Raw genomic sequence first — 24,150 nt, forward strand, 5'->3', positions numbered from 1 at the left:
GGTTATAAATAGAATGAGAACTGCAGTCAAAAATTGTAAAACTCACTAAATACTATGAAGTACAGAACTCTATAAGTAGTTTCTAAATTACTCGATTTTATCCTAAATCAATCTGATACATGCGGGAAGCAAATGCCACATACACTTACATTATTATCAACAATGTGATGCAATGTTTTTATGTAAAGATAGCGGCGACGATTGCAATGATAATGATGAGAAGGACCACACTCAGGCAAACTGCAATGCAGATTTTCTTCTGTATAAAGAAACAAAAAAACAGTATGTCATATTAAAGATTGAAACGTGACAGCTTGACTGAAAGTGACCAGGGGTCTTCTCCAGAAAGAAAGATTAGTGTGGAATCTGGTTCAAGTAAGTGGCGATTCCACTCCAGAAAAACTTGGATTTAGCCAAACCTGCATTTTAGAAACAGTTTCTACCAGAATTAAGCGAGGCCAAAAATAATTTGATAATCCTGCTTTTTGGAATGGGATCAGAATTTGCTTGTTCCAGAAAGACAGATCTGACAAAATCCAGCTTGGATACTGGTGCAACCAATGCTCTGAAACTAACCTACAAAATAGGAATTTAAACCGAAGGATTAACGAATTGAAGCCAAAATTTTTAAGGAGCAAAGCATCTATTCATAAAATCAAAGGTCATGAATGTCCAGTAAGAAATGCGCAGCTACACTATTTAAAATGGAGAATAAGCCAACAAAATATTGAAAATGTCATATCCCTTCCTGAATGAACGACAGACATGGAAGAACAACTCCTTTGCAAATTCTGCCCAAAGAAACGTAATCAGACCCCGATCAGACATTGTGTCATGCCCAGAGAAGTGTCTGCATGACTGTCTTCATTTAAGCTCTGAAAGTTTAACGTATTTGAACAATCTTATAAAAGATGACATGTTTAGTGCCACATCGTGGCTTCGAGCTAACATCAATGCAAATCATGGACATCATCTGAAGTTTCTCTCTTGTTTTAGTTTTTGGGAAAGTGATTGCAAAAGTCTGCCAAACAGTGAAGCAGCAACTACACACACGTGGACTATCTTCGGAGACAGAAATAAATAACCATTATCAAAGAGGAATTCCACAGAATAGTTGGCTGTTCAGTGTTTGATTCATAAGGGCTTGTAAATAATGCCATTACATGCATATATACTTATCCACACTGCATAAATAGATATACAGATGCATGATTCACCTACAATACTGTATTTGTAGGATCAGAGATGTAAACAACATGTCTTAAGATAGGGTTTTAATTATATGTAAGATAATATTCTGTAAAAGTGCAGTGAGGAACAGTAATCAGTCCACCCACACACACACAAACAGACAAGAATATGTAGACTTCAAAAAAAAAAAAAACTAATCAAACACCTACTGACTGTCTACATTTGCAACATTTGTCTACATTACCTTCATCTTGTCCTTAATGATGCATAGGATAAAAACACAAAAATTGTCAGTAACTGTAAACTCTAATTGTTAGAAATATTGAAAGTGAATGTCTTGAGAATGTATTCATAGCAGTAGAGTGTTGTACCGTGTTAGCCACAGATTGATACAGGAGAAAGTAGGGTGAAATGACACCTTTAATTGGCTAACTAAATAGATTACAAATGCAAGCTTTCACGACAGCTAAGGCCCCTTTATCAGGCAAGGTGTTGACAATGTATTGGTAGTGACTGTCTGCCACTGATGCTCACAGACTGGCCCAAAAACTTCTGTTGCAGTTGGCTATAGGGTGCTCAAGGTGGAAAATCTATCTTCCGCTTTCTTTCTGTGCATGTACAGTGCTGAACATTCTTTCAGTAAAAGGCACAGATCCAAGGAACCACACTCGCCAACACTTGTGGAACTCTGATCCTCTCACCTTGCATGCTTTCCGATTGTTTTCCACAGCACTCTGCATATGATCAGCAGCCTTCTCTACATAATTCTTTGACTGTAAGATATTATCCTCAATTCTGTCAATGACTTCTCCCTGTGAGTTGAATATGAAGGACACATCACCCATGAAATTACAATATTGTTAAATAAAAAAAAAATTGCAAAATGAAGTAGTTGCTCAAAACAATTACATTTTTCGAAACACACAGACTAAAGAAGAAACAAGAATGACATGGTCACGAGTGAATACGACTCAAGAATCAGCACGGGGAAGATACAGTATGCATCTTAAATACGTCTGATAAAAAGTGGTTTAAACAATTAACTATTACCCTAATTCATCAACTGCAATGCTTGTTAATTGTTTACAAAGGTCAGTAAATTAAGTATAGCTTTCAACAATATTCTATGCTCAATACCATAGGCAGAAACAGTTTCAGACCCACCTGAGCCTCTACCTCCATTGCAAGGAAATGGAAGAGATCGTGCAATTCTCTGATGCTCCTTTCCAGTTTGAGGATCTCATCGTGCCGAGATTCAATCTCATTGAGTGCCTGCTTTGTGGCCTGCGTGTCTTTCAGTATCTGCAGACAGATCAAAGAACAGACTACAGTTGTGAGAAAAACCCTGCGAGGTTGGCCTTTGATTATATTATAATAAAGATAAACAAAGAATGCACATTGTCATTATAGGACTGTCTTTATCTTTTATGGATTAAGATCAAACCACACTTTAGGAGCAGTCCATGCAGCAGTACAGATACACTAAACACACACATACACAGTATACATTTCTATATGCCCACAAATATTTACAATATATGTAAGAATTACAAGACTAATTTCCTGTCTATTACTTGGCATAGTTAAAAGAACACTGAAATTTTCTGTGTTTAGATAAACATTATAGGGAAAGGCAAACAATTATTTACATCAACTATGGGTCCGTGGGTCTGTTTGATCAACTTTCACTAACTGAAATATTTTCAAAATAACAAAAAATCCAAATTAGAAACAAATGTACCATAATAATCATTTTGTCTATTGACATCTTAGTCTAAAAACATACTAGACTCTTTAGATTGTTTATCTACTAACTGACATATTCACTGTGAGCAGGCATGCACATGCATTTAATCACTTTTCTGTAGTGTACACAATTTCAAGATGTTTACAAGCACAGAATTGAGATTTATATCATTTTTTTTATACACTTAAAAGGAAAAAGTTGCTGCAAGTGACTTGTTCTAACTCAAACTAACTTTGTAAACTCTTTATCATGTTGCTTTGTCCACAAAGAAAATGCAATTGTTCAATTCTAAGTTTAAACAATTTAAAGAATAACATTACTCTTAAAATGTACTTGTTATAAAAAAATGAAAAAAGAAAAATGAAATCACCTGCTGATGTATTCAATGTTACTGTGAACAAAATTACTGTTCTGATACAAATGCAAAATACCAGACTGTAGCATTCAGTTTCATGACAGAAAAAAGAAGCTATCTAGTACTACCTACAAATGTCACAAGGTGGCACTCTGACTCTAATAATGCTGATGCTTGTAAAACATCTTCATCCTCACAAATACTAGTTAGTTGTTTTATGCAACATCTTTTATAGTAAGCTCTAAAAGTAAAAAGCTTTGCTATTTACCTTATTGTAGATGATGAATCAGATTAACTTAATAGCTGGCAGGGACAACAAACTCAACTAGAAGGCAGTGCATCACAAATTTAAAGACTAATGTACAGCATCAAAGGTCTCAGTTTAAAACAAAGTTCAACATAATAAAGCAACAGTGTATGGTTTAATTTGAAGAAAATAACATTTCGGTATCAAAAAAAAAAAAAATTCATAAAAATGGCAAAAGAGTTACAATCCAAGACAAACTGTAAACTCACATTTTGGGTAAAAATGTCTGTCTGGCCAGTCTCTAGCATCTCATCCAGCTGTTCGTCGGAAACATTGGTCCCCGCTGAAAATTTTAAGAAAATGACAGCAAGATCTGAGAGGCACAGACTCAAGTGCACACACACACACACAAAAAAAAAAAAAAAAACAATCTTAAACAGAAAAACACTAAGTTGACATTGAAACATGGAAACTTTTGTAATGGTTGCCATATTCAGAAAAAAAGGGGCATAGCTTCAAGAAAGTGATAATTACATTGGAACCCAAAACAGAATGTCGAAAACACAATGAAATGGCATTTATTTAATATACCTGGCAGTAAAGTTGCCTATTCTGTTGTTCTGGGTAACAGGGTTACAGTGTTACTTAAGCAGTGAGATTGGACTCTCAAGCTCTCTGCTGTAGCAGCTTAATGCTATAAACACTTATTGGTTTGGCTGTTACTTTACCTTCTCAGATTGGAACAGGGACACAGATTAAATTGTTCAAGAGTAGATCACACCTACAAATACTAAACAAACAATTTGCTGAAAAGATAACCATGGGGACTTTACATCTCAGCATTAATTTGGACAGATTGGAAAACAGGAATTAACAAATGTTTTTCAGCTAATGGCTTATACTTTTGCCTTAAAGTTTAATAGCATTCCTTTAAATAGCTTGTTATTGGAGGACGGTTTGGAAAAGACGGTTATTATTGGTGTTCATTTGTAACATATTTCAAAAGCTGGGCAGCATCAAGTGTTATGTATAGTGGATTGTTCCCCATGCCAAGACAAAGATTCTAAATAAGCATGTATTTAACACAGATCTCTAAAAGAAGTGGACTTCTTGTAAGTTGATCCTTACCACCTGTGAACTTCTTCCTGGGCTAGACAACTACAACTCTTACCTGGCAGCGCTCCGAGTAACTGCTATCAGACCATCTCCTCCAGAATGCAGCTGTACAGCTGGTTCAGTAGGTGCTATATTTCACCCTCATTACTGCTCTGTTTCGCTTTCTCCACTGGATTCAATGTGATGTCCCTACATAACTCAAAACTCTCGCTTTGACTGACAATTCTCATTCCCTGCATAGGTCTGCTTCTCAACAGTCTCTACTCTCTCCATAAGATCCTACAAGAAACCTCTATTTTGCTTCAGTATACTGGCGCTATGAAACCCAACCTACCGATTCTCAAGCACACATTTCTAAACATTATTGGACAGCTTCAGCTTTCTACCCCACGGCTCTCCACCTGGAAGTCTGGAACTGTATTAACCCAATCAACAAGCAAGCAAATTTGTTTTATTGAGTCATTCGTTTTTCATTAAGCTTTGTAATTAAAAGCAGTACAATACTACTTTTGTTCTCCTTTTCATTTCTGTTCTGGTTGCATACATCGTACCCATTCAAATATCTGTAACTTAAAATTTAAAAACCCACAATTTACAAGAAAACTGCAAGCATCCTGTCAAAAAGTAAGGACTTTGAAAGAGTCAATAAATTAATCTTTTCTTTCTATAGCGTCACTCATAGGATTACATTAACAGGAGTAACTTTGCACAGCAAACGGATACATTTTAAAAAAAAACTTTCAATAGGAGTGTTAGTTATACGTTTTAATTGTAGGCTACATATGCATCTTTTTGGAAGTATCCTTAGTAGTACAATTAATTGACTTTGCTCTAAATCGCGATTTGACTTAATACAAAATTCAAATCGCAAACAATTTCAGCACTCAACGAACAGTCCGTGAAGTTTCCCTGACTGCTAAAGAGCAAATACATTGTGTGGGGAAATACAACCCAACAACAAGAGCCATGTACATAAATCCAACTAGAAGAGGTAAAACTATAATCCTGACGGTTTCAGGAAATACTGGTATACGTTATTTGAGCAAACTTACCAGACTAAAATTAACTTTTTAGATCAAAAGTTTTAATTAATAACCGTGGATAACAACAATCCATTAGCCATTTAACAAATAAACTTTAACTCTTTGTGATGTCCATTCCCCTCTATACATAGTAATAAACATATAACCACATCACTAACACACTGTCCTTAACAATGAAATAATTACAGTGCTGGATTAAAGCAGTTATGAGGTTTCAGCAAAAGATTATATCAAAAGGTGTTTTCTCATTACAGGGACTTTTTAGAGACACTGAAATTTTTATAGCATTCCTGCTGCAGGAACTCGAGCCATTTGCAGTACTTGGTACTTTTTTAGTTCCTATTCTAGAGTATGTACTTTGTATTTAACCAGGAAATATCATGGGTGTGGAGGCTCTAAGGCTAGGGATCTGCACTGGCAATTGGAAGGTTGCTGGTTCGAATCCCGTAAAATGCCAAAAGTGACTCTGCTCTGTTGGGCCTTGCTCAACCTGCAATTGCTGAGTGCTTTGAGTAGTGAGAAAAGCGCTATATATAAATGCAAAGAATTACTATTATACGTGAGGCTTAAGTGATTAATTATGCTGACTGGTTGATCATAACTACTGGCACCTTCTTAAAAATCTGTTAGTAGTCTGGAATTTGGATAGTTATCTGTAAGGATGGTGCGCCGCACTTTGCACTGCATCACTCTTTATAGCTGCCTCCAGACATTACATCAAAGCAATAATCTCCCCAGTGAAGCTGTGATTCCCCAAGAACTCCCAAACACACATCATTTTGCACATTGTATATTTTGCAAAAAGGTTACATTTCTTATTATGCTGTGGAAACAAAGACACAAAAGTGGCCTAGGATTCCTGAAAACAAAGGTCCTGCTGTGGGAAAGTGCTCAATGTTTCATTAGCTGTTGAATCACCAGATCATGAAAAGTTGTCAACTGTTTAGTCCTCCCATTATGTGAGCGAATGGATTAAAACTCAGCGTCTTCCTCTTTCACTCACGCCACTACTGCTTCAGACTGTTCCTGTATGTTCTCATTGCTTCAAAAAACTGATTTTAAAACATGTAGTTATTCTTTTACTCTTTAGGACAGTAGGAACTATACAGAAAAGCTGCATCATAAGATTAAGTATATTGCATGTACAGTATTATGCAATTTGGCGTTCTGGGCCCTTCACTGTTAGAGACAAACTTAATAAACGTCTTAATAAAAAGTCATTGGCATAGTAAATAAAAAAAGTTTCAATAAAAAGCAAACCAACATCTTACGTGCTGCACAGAAGTCAGCATTGTCCCATTTACCTATTGATGTGACCTGCCCCAAAGTGCTTTTCAAATTATGTTATAAAGTCAGTATATTGGTGAGCCTTTATGGAAAGTTAATTTGAAAGTTAAGTGAATGATTCTTTCACTATGTAGTTTATATTACAAAATCATTTCATACATTGTTAGAGGTCTTCATTCATGTACATTTCATGACAGGTAATGTTTTTTTTTTTTGAATATCTTGATGCACTATATTCCCAGAAAGAGGTCTTGTGGGCTCATGTTCTGGTAATTACCTGATTAAGATAAGATTTTTGCATTGTTCTCTAATGTGACAATAGCTGTAATAGTTCCAGAACAGTGTTGTTTAAATAAAACAATGTAACAACTGCATCCTTTCATCGGATATTTCACATCTGGGCAAAAGATTAGAAACTGAAAACATTTCCAATTTAAACTGCAACAGCAAAATTTGCTGAAAATACCTAAATTAGACATTTTTCTAAAAAACTGAAGAGACCTAATTTGAACCAGTTTTCAAAACTGTCACTTACTGATCTTTAGCTGCCTCTGAATACGTTCAATGTTTCTGTCTCGGTACTGTGACTGAATGGTGTTACATTTTCCCATCAACTCTACAAATTCCCTTGAAAGTACGCCATGCTGGAAAACAAACAAAACATGTCAACACCAAAAGAATCTGTCCGGTAACTTTTAATTTGACAGGCCAGTTAACTTGAGAACTGCTGATTAGGTCAACACCCATCCGATTATTACTGCCCTGTTAATGCTGAACAGTTTACTGTACACGTAGCATGTCAGCATGTTTTAGCTTCTGAAAGAAAAAAATATATAAAATAAATAAACCTTACCTGTGTTTTCTGCATCCTCTTGTTCACGGGGATGTATTCTTGGGAGTCCTCCTCTTCAGGTTTGGGCTCAATACCTGAGGCAGAAGCAAATCCTTATACTTAAATTCAAAGAGGTGTACTTTCAATGTTTAGTTTACTAATGTACATACAGTCATATGAAAAAGTTTGGGAACCCCTCTTAATTCTTTGGATTTCTGTTTATTATTGGCTGAGCTTTCAAAGTAGCAACTTCCTTTTAATATGTGACATGCCTTATGGACACAGTAGGATTTCAGCAGTGACATTAGGTTTATTGGATTAACAGAAAATATGCAATGTGCATCATAACAAAACTAGACAGGTGTACCCCAACAGAGATAGAGCCTGATTTTGCAAATATAACAGCCTCTAGACACTGTCCTCCTATAGCCTTTGATGAGTGTCTGGATTCTGGTTGGAGGTACTGTTGACCATTCTTCCATACAAAATCTCTCCAGTTCAGTTCCATTTGATGGCTGCCGAGCATGAACACCCTGCTTCAGATCATCCCATAGATTTTCAATGATAGTCAAGTCAGGGGACTGTGACGGCCATTCCAGAACATTGTACTTCTCCCTCTGCATGAATGCCTGTAGATTTCGAACTGTGTTTTGGGTCATTGTCTTGTTGGAATGTTGAAGTTAAGGCATAACTTCAACTTTGTGACTGATGCTTGAACATTATCCTGAAGAATTTGTTGATATTGGGTTGAATTCATTCGACCCTGGACTTTAACAAGGGCCCCAGTCCCTGAACTAGCCACATAGCCCCACAGCATGATGGAACCTCCACCAAATTTGACAGTAGGTAGCAGGTGTTTTAAATAACTCCATTTTGTCTCATCAGTCCAAAGTACTTTGTTCCAAAATGAATCTGGCTTGTCTAAATGAGCATTTGCGTACAACAAGCAACTCTGTTTGTGGTGTGAGTGCAGAAAGGGCTTCTCTCTCATCACCCTGCCATACAGATGTTCTCTGTGGAAATTGTGCTGAATTGTAGAACGATGTACAGATACACCATCTGCAGCAAGGTGTTCTTGCAGGTCTCTGGAGGTGATCTGTGGGTTGTCTGTAACCATTCTCACAATCCTGCGCATATGTCACTCCTATATTTTTCTTGGCCTGCCAGACCTGAGTTGGTTTAACAGCAACTGTGCCTTTGGCTTTCCATTTCCTGATTACATTCCTTACAGTTGAAACTGACTGTTTAAACCTCTGAGATGGCTTTTTGTAGCCTTCCCCTAAACCATGAGACTGAACAATCTTTGTTTTCAGATCTTTTGAAAGTTGCTTTGAGGATCCAATGCTGTCTGTCACTCTTCACAGGAGAGTCAGAGGGAAGCACAACTTGCAATTGACCACCTTAAATACATTTTCTCATGACTGGACATACCTGTCTATGAAGTTCAAGGCTTAACAAGCTCATCCAACCAATTTGGTGTTGCAAGTAATCAGAATTGAGCACTGACAGGCATTCAAATCAGCAAAATTACAAGGGGACCCACATTTTTGCACAGCCAGTTTTTTCACATGTGATTTCATTTTATACAACTAAATACTGCTTCACGAAAAATCTTTGTTCGGAAAACACCCCAAAACAGTAGTCAGATGTTCCTAGGAAATGAAAGACATACCACTGTTATCTTTTTTTGTTGAAAGTAGAGTCAATTATTATACAGGCTGAGAGGGGTTTCCAAGCTTTCTCATATGACTGTACATTCAGAGTTCAGATTAATAGCATTCATTTTTACAAGGAATGTCACTCAAAATGGTTTATAAGATGACAAAGTAAACCAAAAAGAAAATCAAATTAGAAATAGATAAAAGAATCATAAGTTTATAAACCAAAATTAGTATGCAAAAATAAATTAGTATGCATATACCTAACATACAGTAGGTACGGAAAGTATTCAGACCCCCTTCAATTTTTCACTCTGTTATATTGCAGCCATTTGCTAAAATCATTTAAATTAAATTATTTCCTCATTAACGTACACACAGCACCCCACATTAACAGACAAAAAAAAGAATTTTTGAAATTGTTGCAGATTTATTAAAAAAGAAAAACTGAAATATCACATGGTCCTAAGTATTCAGACCCTTTCCTGTGACACTCATATATTTAACTCCGGTGCTTTCCATTTCTTCTGATCATCCTTGAGATCACCTTCATTTGAGTCCAGCTGTGTTTGATTCTACTGATTGGACTTGATTAGGAAAGCCACACACCTGTCTACATAAGACCTTACAGCTCACAATGCATGTCACAGCAAATGAGAATCAGGAGGTCAAAGGAACTGCCTGAAGAGCTCAGAGACAAAATTATGGTAAGGCACAGATCTGGCCAAGGTTACAAAAAAATTTCTGTTGCACTTAAGGTTCCCAAGAGCACAGTGGCCTCCATAATCCTTAAATGGAAGATGTTTGGGACGACCAGAACCCTTCCTACAGCTGGCCTTCCGGCCAAGCTGAGCTACCAGGGGAGAAGAGCCTTGGTGAGAGAGGTAAAGAAGAACCCAAAGATCACTTTGGCTGAGCTCCAGAGATGCAGTCAGAAGATGGGAGAAAGTTGTAGAAAGTCAACCATCACTGCAGCCCTCCACCAGTCAGGACTTTATGGCAGAGTGGCCTGTCGGAAGCCTCTCCTCAGTGCAAGACACAGGACAGCCCGCATGGAGTTTGCTAAAAGATACCTGAAGAACTCTGAGATGGTGAGAAATAAGATTCTCTGGTCTGATGAGACCAAGATAGAACTTTTTGGCCTTAATTCTAAGCGGTATGTGTGGAGACAACCAGGCACTGCTCATCACTTGTCCAATACAGTCCCCACAGTGAAGCATGGCGGTGGCAGCATCATGCTGTGGGGGTGTTTTTCAGCTGCAGGGACAGGACGACTGGTTGCAATCGAGGGAAAGATGAATGCAGAATTCAGTGATCCCCCGCTGTATCACGGTTCAGCTATCGCGCCCTCGCTATATCGTGGAAAAATTCAATAAGTACATCCCACCTGTAATGTACTTTGCAGCCAATTCATAACAAAGCATACGGTTTTCAGCAGTCACTACGTCTGCTAGACAAAAGTTCTTTAGAACAATATTATAATTTATAATAACTAATGTACACGTAACATTTAAGCAGTACACTAGTAAATCATAAAACATACTACGACGTACAGGAATACATACAGTCGCAATTCATAACGAAATGTACATATGCTTTTCATTTGTCACTATGCGTGCTAGACAAGAGTTCGTTAGAATACGTATTATAATTTATAATAACTATAACAACTGTAAACATTGACTAAACTGCAGTAAAAAGTCAATATGTATATAAAATAATGAACACTTAAGGAATACAGTACAGTAAATCATTAAATATACGTACATTGAACACTATGGTAGACAAAGTTTCGTGTTACAGTACCTAGCTGATTTCTTACAAGGCCCGTTACTGGCTGAAAGAGGAGACTCGACCAATCAGAGCGGGATTTTCATTCTCTTGGGCTCTGATTGGCTGCTGCTAACGTGGTGTAATCTCGTAAGAACAGTGAGCGTGGGACCTCGACGCATCTCAGTTCTCTGTGTATCTTGTACCTTGCTTGTGGTCCGATTGTTGTGAAGAAACTTTTTGTTTTGTTTTAAGCCCTACGATGGCTCCTAAGCGTCTTGCATCTTCTAAGCCTTCTGGTAGTAGTGAGCCTAAGCACCAGATGAAGACCTTGACTATTCAGGAGAAGGTAAAATTCCTGGATATGCTACAGGAAGGAAAGCGTTATGCGGACGTCGCTCGCCATTACAAGTTTACATGTGTTTAAAGAGTGTGGGAGGGGGTTTTAAAGGCTTAAACTATAAAAAATGTTTATTTATATGTTCTTTCTATATCGTGGATTTTCACCTATCGGGATCACCGTACTATATAATTTGAAATCATACAGAAAAGTATCCACATTTGATCTGCTTTCATATTAAGTTAATTAATAAAATAAAAATATATTGCAAATAGGATTCATTTGACATCCATGCCCCATCTACTGGCAACTGTGAAAAGTACAATACGTAACCCAGCCACAAAGCAAGGTTGGCACCAAGACAAATACAGCTGGAATTGGGCCGGCGGTGATGTGCGATTACAATACAAATACAGACCAGATTATTTTCAATCCACAACAAATATGCCCGAGAGTGCAGATTACATTGATTATTACATGTAATAAACAGATTACAATAAACAGAACTTCATGTTGCACAGTGAAATCACACTGCAATACGCTAAATTCAGGTTTTAGCAATCAAAAACATGTAAGGCACAAGTAGTTTTTTGCTTTCATTGCCATTTTCGGTATGGTCCGTGATTTCATTTGTAATTGTATTCCCACTCTTGATACTGATTGTGCCAGCCTGTAACCTATTCAAGTACCTTCCTGTTTTGAAATTTGAGTTGCCTTTGTTAAATGTATTTTTAATACGGACGGGTGAAACTTGATGTGCTACTGAAGAGATTGTTTTGGGAAGTCAGCCAAGACAAAAGTTTGTAGGTGTTGTGTATGTACATCACAGGATCCTGTCATGGGTTCGTTCGAGGCATACGATAATCTGCCCGGTTGAGAGGGGACTCTGTCGCTTCTCTCCACACAGTACCAAAAAAGCCCCCAGGGACGGTACTTAGCCCCACCCCTTCCGGTTTTTACATTATAAGAAGCCCGGCTGCCCAGAAGGCGGCATCATGTTCCATTAAGAACAACCAATTAGATGGAGCTCCACAGAATGACCCTTGCATTATGACAGCCTAATAGAAATTATTATTTTTGTTATTGTGCATGTGTGGTCATTTCCTTTGCCATCTAAAAGGTGTGATTTTTTTATTGTTCTATTATTAAACAGGATGACTGATTGGTGTCAGAAATTTTCATTCTTGCTCGGCCTGCCATTCCTGCACGTGGCCACGCAGGGTAAAAGAAAAGGAGAAAAGTGTAGAGAGAAATAAAATGGAACAGAAGCGGGAAGGAGGAGGGCTGCAGAAGATAGAAAAGAACATCATCAGGGTATACAGTTGGGACTAAATTAGAATTAACAGCTGATGCTGTACACTGCATATCAATTAGAGTCGTCACCTTTTCGGGAAATAACTTGCTATTTAAGTCAGAATTCATATTAATGGCTTGCAAAGGGCCACCCGGTCAGGCCTCTGGATAACAGCAAGGAGCCCACAATTTAAAAAAATTATTTTGTGGTTCTTTAGGTCAGGCAGGTCAAAACTAAAGACTCTCGCTTGGCAGCTTGCTTTTCACCACAGACACTACTAAGAAAGCAAAAAACAGATATCCCAATCGGAAAACAATAAAGATGAAGAAATGGCTTTGTTTTCAATGTCTCATTGTTTTTTTACATTTTTGCCTGCTGTGTAAACAAAGTCTACCAAAGCAGAAGAAAGAAAGAACAAACAGCCAATATATTTCATTTCTAACTTCAAAGTGAAAAAAAAAAAATGAGAATAGTTACAAAGGCAGGCACTACATTAGTATGGCAAAGGACTGAGGACCCTGAGTGATAAAACAAAGAGGGTGCCTACCTTTCTTATAGTTGGGTATGACATTGACTTTTCTTCTTATCTAATACGCTACCGTGGCTGTCCATTTGTCTGTCCAGGATTTTAAATCACCTGTAGCTCGCAAACCGGTTCACCTATTGACCTGAAATTTGGTACACATATACTGCGTGACCTCTACTGTCTGCTCTCGGGGTGATGATTTTTATTACTCTTTCTATTTGTATCTTATTTTATTGTAGAATCAACTCTCGGCAGCGTGCAGCAGGGCTGCCCTTCGGCACGTGCATACGGGAGCTGTTCTCATTCCCTACCACCTTCGCCATCACTTCCTCTTCCTTTACTTATCTTAAATCATACTTGGGGCAGATTGAACACTTAAGTGCCAGCTTAAGTGAAAAATTAAGGAAAATGTACTAAGTAATTGCAATCCAAAAACGTAATCAATTTTAATGCGAAAAGATGCAGAGGGAAGAAGAGAAGAAGCGGGCCAATAGGGTGGAGGAAAGAAGAGCTACTCACGAAGCAGCAAGCTCATCAACCTCTCAGCAAACGAATGCTAAACGTACAGAGAAAGAGGATGAAAACTATAAGTGTATTCACTGCACGTTATTGTGCAGTATGCCGTTACTGGTATCAAATAATTCTAGTCAACATCAGAAAACTGTAAACCATAATTTAATATTTTGCAGCGTGGAATGGATTTTTACTGCTCTGCTTGCTACTGAGGATGGTTTTCTGGTAGAGGGATATGAAACTTTTATAAAGTTTAAACACAAAAATTTGTTTCATGCTGTACTCTAAATCGCAGGTTCGTAAGCATGAAGACAGGGCAGGACAAAACCTTAAAAAAAAATAGGGTGAAAGTTGCCCAATGCAGCCCTGTAATCTTGGGTTCAACAGCAGATGGAAGCAGTACAAAATATTTAGCATAGAGATGAGAGGAATGCTTTAAACTGTGGGAATGGTATTACAAAATTAAAAAGGTCCCAACCAGCTCTTTATAAAGGATCTTAAAATTATTAACAGAGATTTAGAAATCCTTTCATGTTTAGATGCCTGCAACAGTTTCCATATTTCAAATGTTCTATACACACACATATGAGGTTGGCTTTAAATGTTCAATGAGCAGTGACAGGTTGGCTATTATATTTCTTACAACCCAAAACGTAATAATTAGAATAGTCAAAGAAGTGTACGTCTTCTATGTGTTTTTCTATCCATAATCATTTTATTGGTTTTACTTTAACTTTTTGTATATGAATAGGTTAATTTAGCAATATAAAAAAAAAAAACTATAAACATTCAGAAATGATCACTAACAATTTTTGGCATTACAAGATCTTTTGCATGTAAAAGTTATAATTTTATTTCAGCTGACCTAGCACAGCACAAGAATTATGAGCAGAACAATCCATCTTAGTCTCACCAACAGCATCTCTAAGATGAAAGTGTATTGCCTATAATGATAGGGCTGTGAGCTACAAAACAGGCCCCAGGGCGCACACAGAGAAAAACGTCAAGTTCCTAATTCATTTCATTTTCTTCTGCACCTGCACACCTCTTAGGAATGAGCAACAATAAGAATTTTTTTGGCATACTTACTTCATATAACAAAAATGAAAGTTCTTACGATGGTGATTATTAAAAATCCTCATCTTCAGTTCACTGGGCAGGTTTATATGAATTTATTCACATGGCATGCAGCTCTCACCTTTAGGGATTCATTTCCATGACTTTTGGGACATTTATTCTAATATGCCATGCCACGTACTTAGCCGCAGTCCTACACAGAGCAGCCACCTGCTAGTGAATAATTTCAAATTCTCATACTGGCACTTACTTTTTAAATTCTTTTTCACCACATTTGCTATGTTTTTGATCTCTTCACGCAATGTCTGCAGTTCCCGCTTCATGCCTATAAAAAATAAATTAAAAAAAAATAAATTATTAATTAGAGAAAATCCAAGAAAGAGGAAAAGCAGGAGTTCAGAAAGGATCATTCTGCCTGATTTTAGCCATACTGTATGTCTCTCAATCTATAATCTTACAAGGTGTTTGTTTCACTGCCCTCCATTGCTATAGGTTTACAACTCTCTCTATCTGAAATTATTACAAAGTGAATTCATAATATTTTATATTCTGAATAATTTAAGGCTATGGTTACTTGTATACATTAAGTGGAGTGCTAATCTCTAGACAGTCCATGTTTAAAGGACATTCACCTCTTGCAAGACCTGTTGTTGCCACACAATCATATGATAATTGCTGTCAACAAAGCCTCAAACTACCAGCAAAAGTGAAAGGGACAAACGTATTCAGAGGAAGAACAAAAGGATGGCTTCTCTCTCTCTAGCTCCTAAACGTCACAGCACTACATTCTTATTTCAGTACGAATTACTTACCAGATGAGATGACAGAAGAAACGTACACCCAAAATTCCCAAAATCAACCAAACAACAATGAAGGTCAGTCATGTCAGAAACATGCATTTCAACTAATCACAAGTTCCTAAACTTTGGACATATTACTAACCTCAGCAACTCAAGTTTGAACTTTCTAACTAGCAGACCACAGCATTTCAAGTTGAAAGCACCAAAGACGAGTTAGTGTCCCAAGCCCGCTTGCTATAATTGTATGATTAGACGCAACTCCAACACCATCATGAACTTTGCTGAAGACTCCACAACATAACTCCTGATTACAAAAAAATGATGTGATGTCTCTCTTAATGTAGAACTTTGTAAAACTGTATTTGTCCCCATTTTGTAATTTGGCTTTCTAAAGAATCTCATCAAATAAATAAATATAGACACACTCCAGAATGATTAAAAAGAAAGAAAACGTCCGACTTGGCAGATACAGTCCCAGTAAGGCATACCGTTGGTATAATAAAGGAGCCCCCGTAGTGTTTCATCACACACTTTGGCTAAATAATTTGTTGGCTGAAATTCTTCAGTGTCAGAGAGGAGATGCAGTGCTGTTCATAATTTCACTCAGTTTTATTTTCATTCTCACTTTCTCTACTACCACCACCAGTGGGCCCAGAGCAAGTCTCATAACTGAGCCTGCTTTTTTAATCAGCGTGAAGATTCAGTGGGCCTTATCTTAATGGGACATTACCAGCCCACGTTCAGGGGCAACTGGGCGAAGAGACAACTCGGCGACATCTTTTACCAGTTAGGTAATAGGTTCAAAGAGATTTTTTAATGATATTTAAATGATAATGTAGGGCGCCGGAAAAATCCACAGAATCACCTGCTTTATGAGAGTCCCAATATGTTGAGAGTAAAGATATTCCTTAAACCATACTCACAGGTCATCTTTTGTATTCTAAATAACGTTATCATACGATTACTATCAATACAATTTATATAAAGGATTAGCAATTTTGGTTGCAGAAGATAATGCAAGATAGAGTCTGTTCAATCTGCAGAATAAAGTTCGTTCATCAATTATATAAATTTATTTTCAACATTTTAAATTATGTGGTCATTTAATTATAATTAAAAAATCTCTTTGAACCTAACTATTACCTAACTGGTAAAGGATGTCGCCAAGTTGTCTTTTTGCCGAGTTGACTGTTGCCCAGTTGCTACCGAACCACTGGCCCAGCACACCACCACCTAGAATATTGCGGTGGTGATATATATGTGAATATAGTCATTACCCATATTAACACTAGAATTACCAAAGTTTACAAAAAAAAAACGTAAATCCAGCCCACCTTAAATCTGCTCGCACCTCTCCTTCACCGCTTTTTGTCTGCTATATCATCCATCCAACCCCCCAAACCGCTGAAAGTGCAAAATCCTCTCCCAACTCAAATGTGGTTTACCTGGGAGTCAGGTACCTAGAGCTGTATAGGCTAAAAAATATCTCGTTATTTGGAACACATACATTTCACGTGTGTTCCGTGTCAACAAAGATCTATGTAAGTGTAGGATGACAGGAAAAGAAAGAAATGTTGAACACATACCTAAGACATTTTTCCTGGTTTCAGTACTAATGACAAAATTTTGACATGAAGTGTATAATGTGTGAAGTCCAAATATCAAATAAGCACTTTCACAAAAGGTACAAATATAACAGAATAAGTGTGGTTTTATTCAAGACTATAGCCGAAGAAAAAGAAATCGGGTTAGTGTGGCTTTTTGTCGGTCTTCTTTGGTAGTACAGCGGTAAGAACTGCTGCCTCCTATTAAAAAGGTTGCCAGTTTGAGCCTTCCCATGTCTCCAAATAAATGTTTTGAGTAGCAAGCTGCTCTTACTGTTACTATTATACAATAAAAACACACATTTGATTTGAGTCTGTAACAGCCTCTGTAAATGTATGGTACTTGTAAAGGTTAGCATTTTTTTTTTTTTTAACTCAGTTTTATTCTCTCAGTTGCGTTCACGCTTACCCCCATCTGACACTGCTAGTTTTCAAATAAAGACGTGCTATAACAGAGGTGAACTCGGATGAGGACGAGGATTAAACATCGGAGAAAGAGAACAGAAGCGTCCCCCAAAACCACCACCACAAGAAACGTCCACTCACATAACGTATAAGAAGAATGCAGCTGCACCAGGCATAAAGGCAAAAGATGGCACCGTTTGGATGCAGCAAGAGGTCGGGGGTCATCCTGCCACTCAGTCTGCCCCACAACTGTCCTCCAATGAAGCAGCAAGGCTTACAGAACTCGCCAACGTATCGTGCAAAGTCCTGTTTTGGATTTTGTTTTGTGATGGTCTTTATATAAGAAAAATGTTTATGTTACTTATATAAAAGCCAGATTGAATGTTATTTACCTTGACTTATTTACTTATCTTCCTACAGTGTAAAGTCACAAGTAAACTGCAGAGCTTCCTGTGTTTGATCGACATGGGCATGCTCACAAAGTACATGTGTACTGAAGTGACTTCAGCTGCAGGTGGAAGCTCCACACAACTGTCTTTATGGCTCTGCCTTTGTCCAAAAACGGTTTCATAAGCTTTGTGACCTTAGTCTCGGAAAGTCTTTCTCCCGTGGGGCAACTGGGATCTTTTCCTGAATAAGATCAAACACAGTTGCGTAAAGTGCGACAGGAGCTTCCACCTGGAGACTACAGACCCATATGAGTGTTTCTACAAAGTGGAACAACCTGGTGTTAAATTTATAGTCTGAGGTGTACAGGGTGAAGAGACATGGAGAAAGTAGTGTTCCTTGCGGTGCTCCAGTCTTGCTCACATCCATATTAGAGACACAGTCTTCCAGTCTCACAAGCTGCGACCTACCAGACAGAAAGTCCATAATCCAGGACACCATAGGCTCCTCCACCTGCATATCTCTGAGCTTACCCCTTTAACTGAGATGCATTGAGAAATCAAAAAACATAATCCTCATATTGCTGCCAGCTATGTCCAAGTGAGAATAAGCCTAATGTCAGCATTGTCCGTACTGACCCCTACTCTCTTTTCTGTTTCTTTTTCCAGTTTCTTTGTGGTGGTGGCTTGCGCCACCTCCACCTACTCAAAGCTTCATGATGCTCCAACAATGATGGATGGATTAAAAGGCAGAACTCTACGTGACCATCATCATCAAGCCCTTCCGTGAGAACCCTAAATCCAAATAGGACTGTTTCATTTATGTTAGGTAGAATGCCCAGAGGGGACTGGGCGGTCTCATGGTCTGGAATCCCTACAGATTTTATTTTTTCTCCAGCCGTCTGGAGTTTTTTTGTTTTTCTGTCCCCCCGGCCATTGAACCTTACTCTTATTCGATGTTAATTAATGTTGATTTATTTTGTTTTCTTATTGTGTCTTTTATTTTTCTATTCTTTATTATGTAAAGCACTTTGAGCTACTGTTTGTATGAAAATGTGCTATATAAATAAATGTTGTTGTTGTTAAAACCAAGTGTCGAGTCACAGACTTCAAGATGAACAAGGAGAAGCCTTAGCAAAGGTCGGCAGCTTTAAATTTCTTAAATTAGTGTCCATCACCACCACCACCACTAACAACCTAAAACAGGCATAATGCATCACAGCTATTGTGAAGCAAACTAACAAATGCCTTTACTTTCACAAGAGTCTGAGGTAAGCCTGGATCTCAGTGTCATTTTGGATTCCTCTCTTTCTTATTCGACCCAACAAATCAAAGAAACTTTCTTACTTCCACCTCTGCAACGTATCCATTGTTCGCTCATTCCTCTCCTTTTTTGTTTTAAGCTGAGAAACTTGACCATGCTTTAATTACATCCTGCATCGATTACTGTACCTCCCCAACTGGCAACTGCCCCTTCTAATCTGTGACCACAGTTCAATTCCGTTCAAAACTGTGCTATAAGAGTCCTTACACAGATCCACAACAGCGAGCACATAACTGCCATCCTGCTCGGACTTCACTAGCTCCCCACGTCTTACAGGGTTTATTACCAAATTCTATTACTAACCTACAAAGCTTTAAATGGGCTGCCACTGGACCACATCAGTAATATCCTCCATCACTCTGCTCCTGGCATCAAACTGTGCTCTATGGCCTTTTGCTCCATTGCACCCAGACTTTGGAGTGAAACTTCCAAAATTTAATAAACAGCTTAAAATGTATTTACGAAGCCAGTTAACTTACCCTGTCATTCTGATCCTTCTTTCAGTTTTGCCTCATGCTCAGGATAATTTGTGACTCAAATGCAAACCATGTTATTTGTTCAGGGTATCGTAGTACTGCATTTTTTAATTTTATTCTGGCTTATTGTCTCTTATTTGAATGCAAAACGTTGCGTATCCTGTATTTATCTTTATTTAGTGTTTTATACGGATACCATTTGTATCCAATGTTGTAGAAGCCCTTTTGTTCATTCCAAATTTCTGTGAAGTGGTTTGAGCATGGGAAAGGTGATAAATAAATAAAATGTATTATTATTAAGGCTACTCAATTGCCACTCATGTTGCGAACTGCATGATCTAACCTGATATGCGTGTCTTAGATCTATGATCTGCTGCAATAATGAATTTAATATATGATGTAATAATATTCACTATCTAATGAAGGCATTTACTTCAGTCGCTAGTCTAGAGGAGACATGTCTCTAAAAACCATATGCATTGCTAGGCATGCATACACACACACACACACACACACACATTGAGTCAATTCTGGGTTTCCAATTAAATTAACAAATCTTTAGGAAGTAATAGGAAAATAAGTTACCTGGAGGAAAAATAACCCCACACAGGCAAAGGAAGAAGATCTAAAGTAGGACGTTCAATAAAATATATGATGATAAAAAAAATACAAAATGTTGTGAGACTGAGTGATATTAAAATGATAAACAGGAGAGGATTAATGTATCCATAGAAGTAAAATGCATGCTAGAAGGAATTTCTAACAAAGCCTAACGATAAAATGTACTAGGTGGAGATTATCTAATAAAATGGCAAGTGCATAAAGAGTTGGTTTCTAATTAAGAAACTGTTTAAAACAAAACCATCATTAAGACAATCTGGGACTAGGACTGTCCGTGTGGGATGCAAGATGAACAGCGTACAAAACTACTGGGGTTTAGTCCTCTAAAACTGTGGTTCTCAAAATGATTCAAACCATGGGCCACTTTCAAAGATATGGTGAACCATCTAATGTTAATAGTCACATCATAGCTTAAATTCCATATTACAATTACACCATTACATATCTGTTTTGTAAAAAATGCTAATATTCTAATCCAACAATGCTAGGCTTCACCCAGTAACACCTAACACTCAGGCATTGAAGACAGTCTAACGCAGGGGTCTCCAACACGTCGCTCATGAGCTACCGGTAGCTCGCAACCCCTTTCCAAGTAGCTTGCCAAAGGGTTAATGAATCCTATATACATTTGAAAACTTGATTTGTCAAATTAGGAGTGGGCAATCTTTCCAAAAAATCATTTCACAATCCACAACTTGAATTGCAATCTATTTTTTCAATGTGGCATACACTTAAGAGAATATCCAGACTCAAACTCAAGACCTGAGTAACACTTTATTTTAAATATCAAACAAAGTTGAAATCAATTGTTCTCTTGTTCGCTAGCTAAGTGGAGTTAAGGAACACGTCCTGAGGCTGGCGAGTGGGTGAGGAAGCCCCCACCTCGACCCGCTGACTTTTTCTCGGATTCGCAGAAATAAATTGGTACCGCAAGCGAACTATGATACATAGCGAAATGAGAGAAGTCGCAAAATCACCCGGAATGTTGAAGCAAATTATAGAACAAAATCCAATCTAAATCCGTTAAGTAGATCTCTCATGAAAAGCGGACACACATACACACAGACATTGAATTTTATATATTATATATTAGTAAACCTTCAAAATAATGTGCAGTTAAAGTCTCAACAGCATTTCTGGTGCTTAGTAGAGCCTGATAACTATAAGAATCTTCACCAAGTAGCTCTGAAAATGTCCGCTTTGTTTGGGTCTCCATACCTCTGCGAGTCTGACATAAATGTCATGAAATCAAAGTTCAGAACAAGACTGACAGACGAACATTTAAATGACTCCAGAAGAGTGAACCTGAGTGGCTCCACTCCACCATACACCTCAGCCAGGCATCTGACTAACTAAAAAACACATCACACACATGACTGGACTTGTGAATACAGTGAAACAGTGATATGGAACAAAATGACAAAAGAATAAAGCATATCTATGTATTTGGAATGGCATTGTTTTGTTTTGACCCTAGAAAATGCATACAGACATACAAAATGCTCTTGCAGGTGAACTAAATATTTTTTGTGATGTTTCAATACAAAATGTGAGTTGTGGACACCAATATTTTGTAAATGTTCAGGCAAAACAAGCATATTCAGTTTGTCTGGGTTGAAATAAGCCATGAGAATAAACGTTAGAAAACATGAGTAGCTCTCGGCCATTCTCATTTTGTAAAAGTAGCTCTTAGGGGGGAAAAAAGGTTGGAGACCCCTGGTCTAGCGGCAGGTAGACTGACAACACTGATGCAGCAGATGTGGCTTTTGGTATCTGTCGTGTGGAATTTAGAAATTGCCTATGTGGACTCTGCAACACTGATGTACAAATAAACTTTGGGTAATATTTCAAGCCAGAGACAGAATTGAAATGTGCTTGTAAAAGACAGAATGAACTCACTCACTTTCCTCGGGGAGCGCCACACCCAAAACAGTTAACTGCTTTCTCTCCAACTCATCAATCTTCTGAGACAGGGTCTCCAGGTTCTTGCGTATCTGCTGCACCTGTAGAAACAGAACACTGTGATTTAACATGATGTTGCTCCATCACTTTCTTTGGAAATACTCTAGTCTTTAAACATAGGCACTTTTCCTAATACACAACAATGTCAATGAGCATTATTTGAAAAAAAATCATAAAAGTAAACTATGGCCAGATAACGAACTTACATGTTCAAAATACACTTCTTCCTTAGTGCTTGCTTTTCCATCTCCAGGGCTTAAAATTCGTTTTTTCTCTTCGTTCTCAACATGACTGTCAAGTTTCTAAAAATAAATAAAAGGAACACAAGTAAGGCATAAAAGGTACTTACACCTATCAACCAACCAGTTACTTTTGAATTTATTTCAATTTATTCGCCAACAAGCACCTTATCCAGTATTAGTTCCTACTAGGACACTAACTAAACCAGATTAAGCAGGTTCAATAATAGACAGAAACCTGGACATCTGAATGTCACTAGACATAGGATGTAGGAGTACCAGCAGCAAGACACCCAACAATGGAGTAACCAAATGGTGAAAGCCTGGTTCATACTGTTATAATGGAAAGAGTATAAACAGTTAAGTAATGAGTGGTGAAATCACTCTGTAATAAAGAAGGGCAACAGTGGCTTCAAGGGTTATCTGGATATTTCTTCAGCTCAGCAGATCAGACCACTCTTCGTTATGCTCCACAAAAGGGCAGCTTGGAAAGAGGTCACAGTTACGAGCCGTGAAGGTGAAAAGCCTACTGCTTGTAAGGTGTGAATGAATGACCGTGATGTCAAAACTGGCAAGAAGCGGTGGAGCAGAACTTGCATTCATAGATTCTTGCATTCAGACCAAAATATGGCTTCACAGAAGCAACTACTTCAGAAAGAGAGTCAGTCCAAATCAGTATTCTTTCCACCTAATAGTGGCAAGTAGCACTATTAGTCTGCAAAATAGTCACTATTCATGTGCAAAAAAAAACATGACTTGTATGTAGAAACTGACATTTGAATGTAAACAACTGTTAATCGCAGACAGCCCACCCTTGCACAACGGATTTCAGGGAGGTTTGGGTGAGGGGCATACAGGCAGTAAATGAAGGGACCAGAGTCTTGCAAAGGGCTGTTTTTAGGAATTGCTGGTAACTCTGCCGCTGTCCCACTTGTGGGTTCCCATTCTGATTGGCACCCTTTGGGGGTAAGGGATTCCAGGTGTTACGTGGCATTCCCTTGGCCTGGTTCAGCCACTTGGGTCCTCAAAAATGAGTAGCAACTGACGCTCCCTCACATTTCAGGTAATGTGCCTCATTCGGGACTCCATGAGCAACCGCTTATTCGAGACAAACCAGCGGTACCCAAGGATTCTCTGAAGAGACACAGTACCAAAGGAGTCCAGTCTTTGTCTAAGGTCACTGGAATGCGTCCATGTCTCACAGCTGTATGGCATGGCAGGAAGCACCAGGACTTGGACCTTCGTCCTTTTGCAAAGATATCAGGAGCGCCACACACCCCTTTCCACATCGCAGTCAGCAAATTCTGATATCCCTGAATAAGCCACTTAATCGGCTT

The 24,150-nt window shown here is 38.1% G+C and overlaps 1 protein-coding gene across 1 annotated transcript in view; it reads right to left on the bottom strand.

Moving 5' to 3' along the window:
* Positions 1-24,150, bottom strand: part of stx4 (syntaxin 4) — a 42,374-nt gene that overhangs the window by 1,455 nt on the left and 16,769 nt on the right. The window contains exons 2-10 of the mRNA XM_039765091.1: positions 22,781-22,876; positions 22,516-22,615; positions 15,247-15,321; positions 7,840-7,913; positions 7,522-7,630; positions 3,810-3,883; positions 2,356-2,493; positions 1,893-2,003; positions 150-259 (exon numbers count right to left, since the gene is read on the bottom strand). Coding sequence (XP_039621025.1) covers positions 179-259; positions 1,893-2,003; positions 2,356-2,493; positions 3,810-3,883; positions 7,522-7,630; positions 7,840-7,913; positions 15,247-15,321; positions 22,516-22,615; positions 22,781-22,876 — 858 coding nt within the window. The 3' untranslated portion in view covers positions 150-178. The remainder of the gene's footprint in view (positions 1-149; positions 260-1,892; positions 2,004-2,355; positions 2,494-3,809; positions 3,884-7,521; positions 7,631-7,839; positions 7,914-15,246; positions 15,322-22,515; positions 22,616-22,780; positions 22,877-24,150) is intronic.

Source organism: Polypterus senegalus, chromosome 10, assembly GCF_016835505.1.
Source record: "Polypterus senegalus isolate Bchr_013 chromosome 10, ASM1683550v1, whole genome shotgun sequence".
In the NCBI taxonomy this organism is placed as follows: Eukaryota; Metazoa; Chordata; class Cladistia; order Polypteriformes; family Polypteridae; genus Polypterus; species Polypterus senegalus.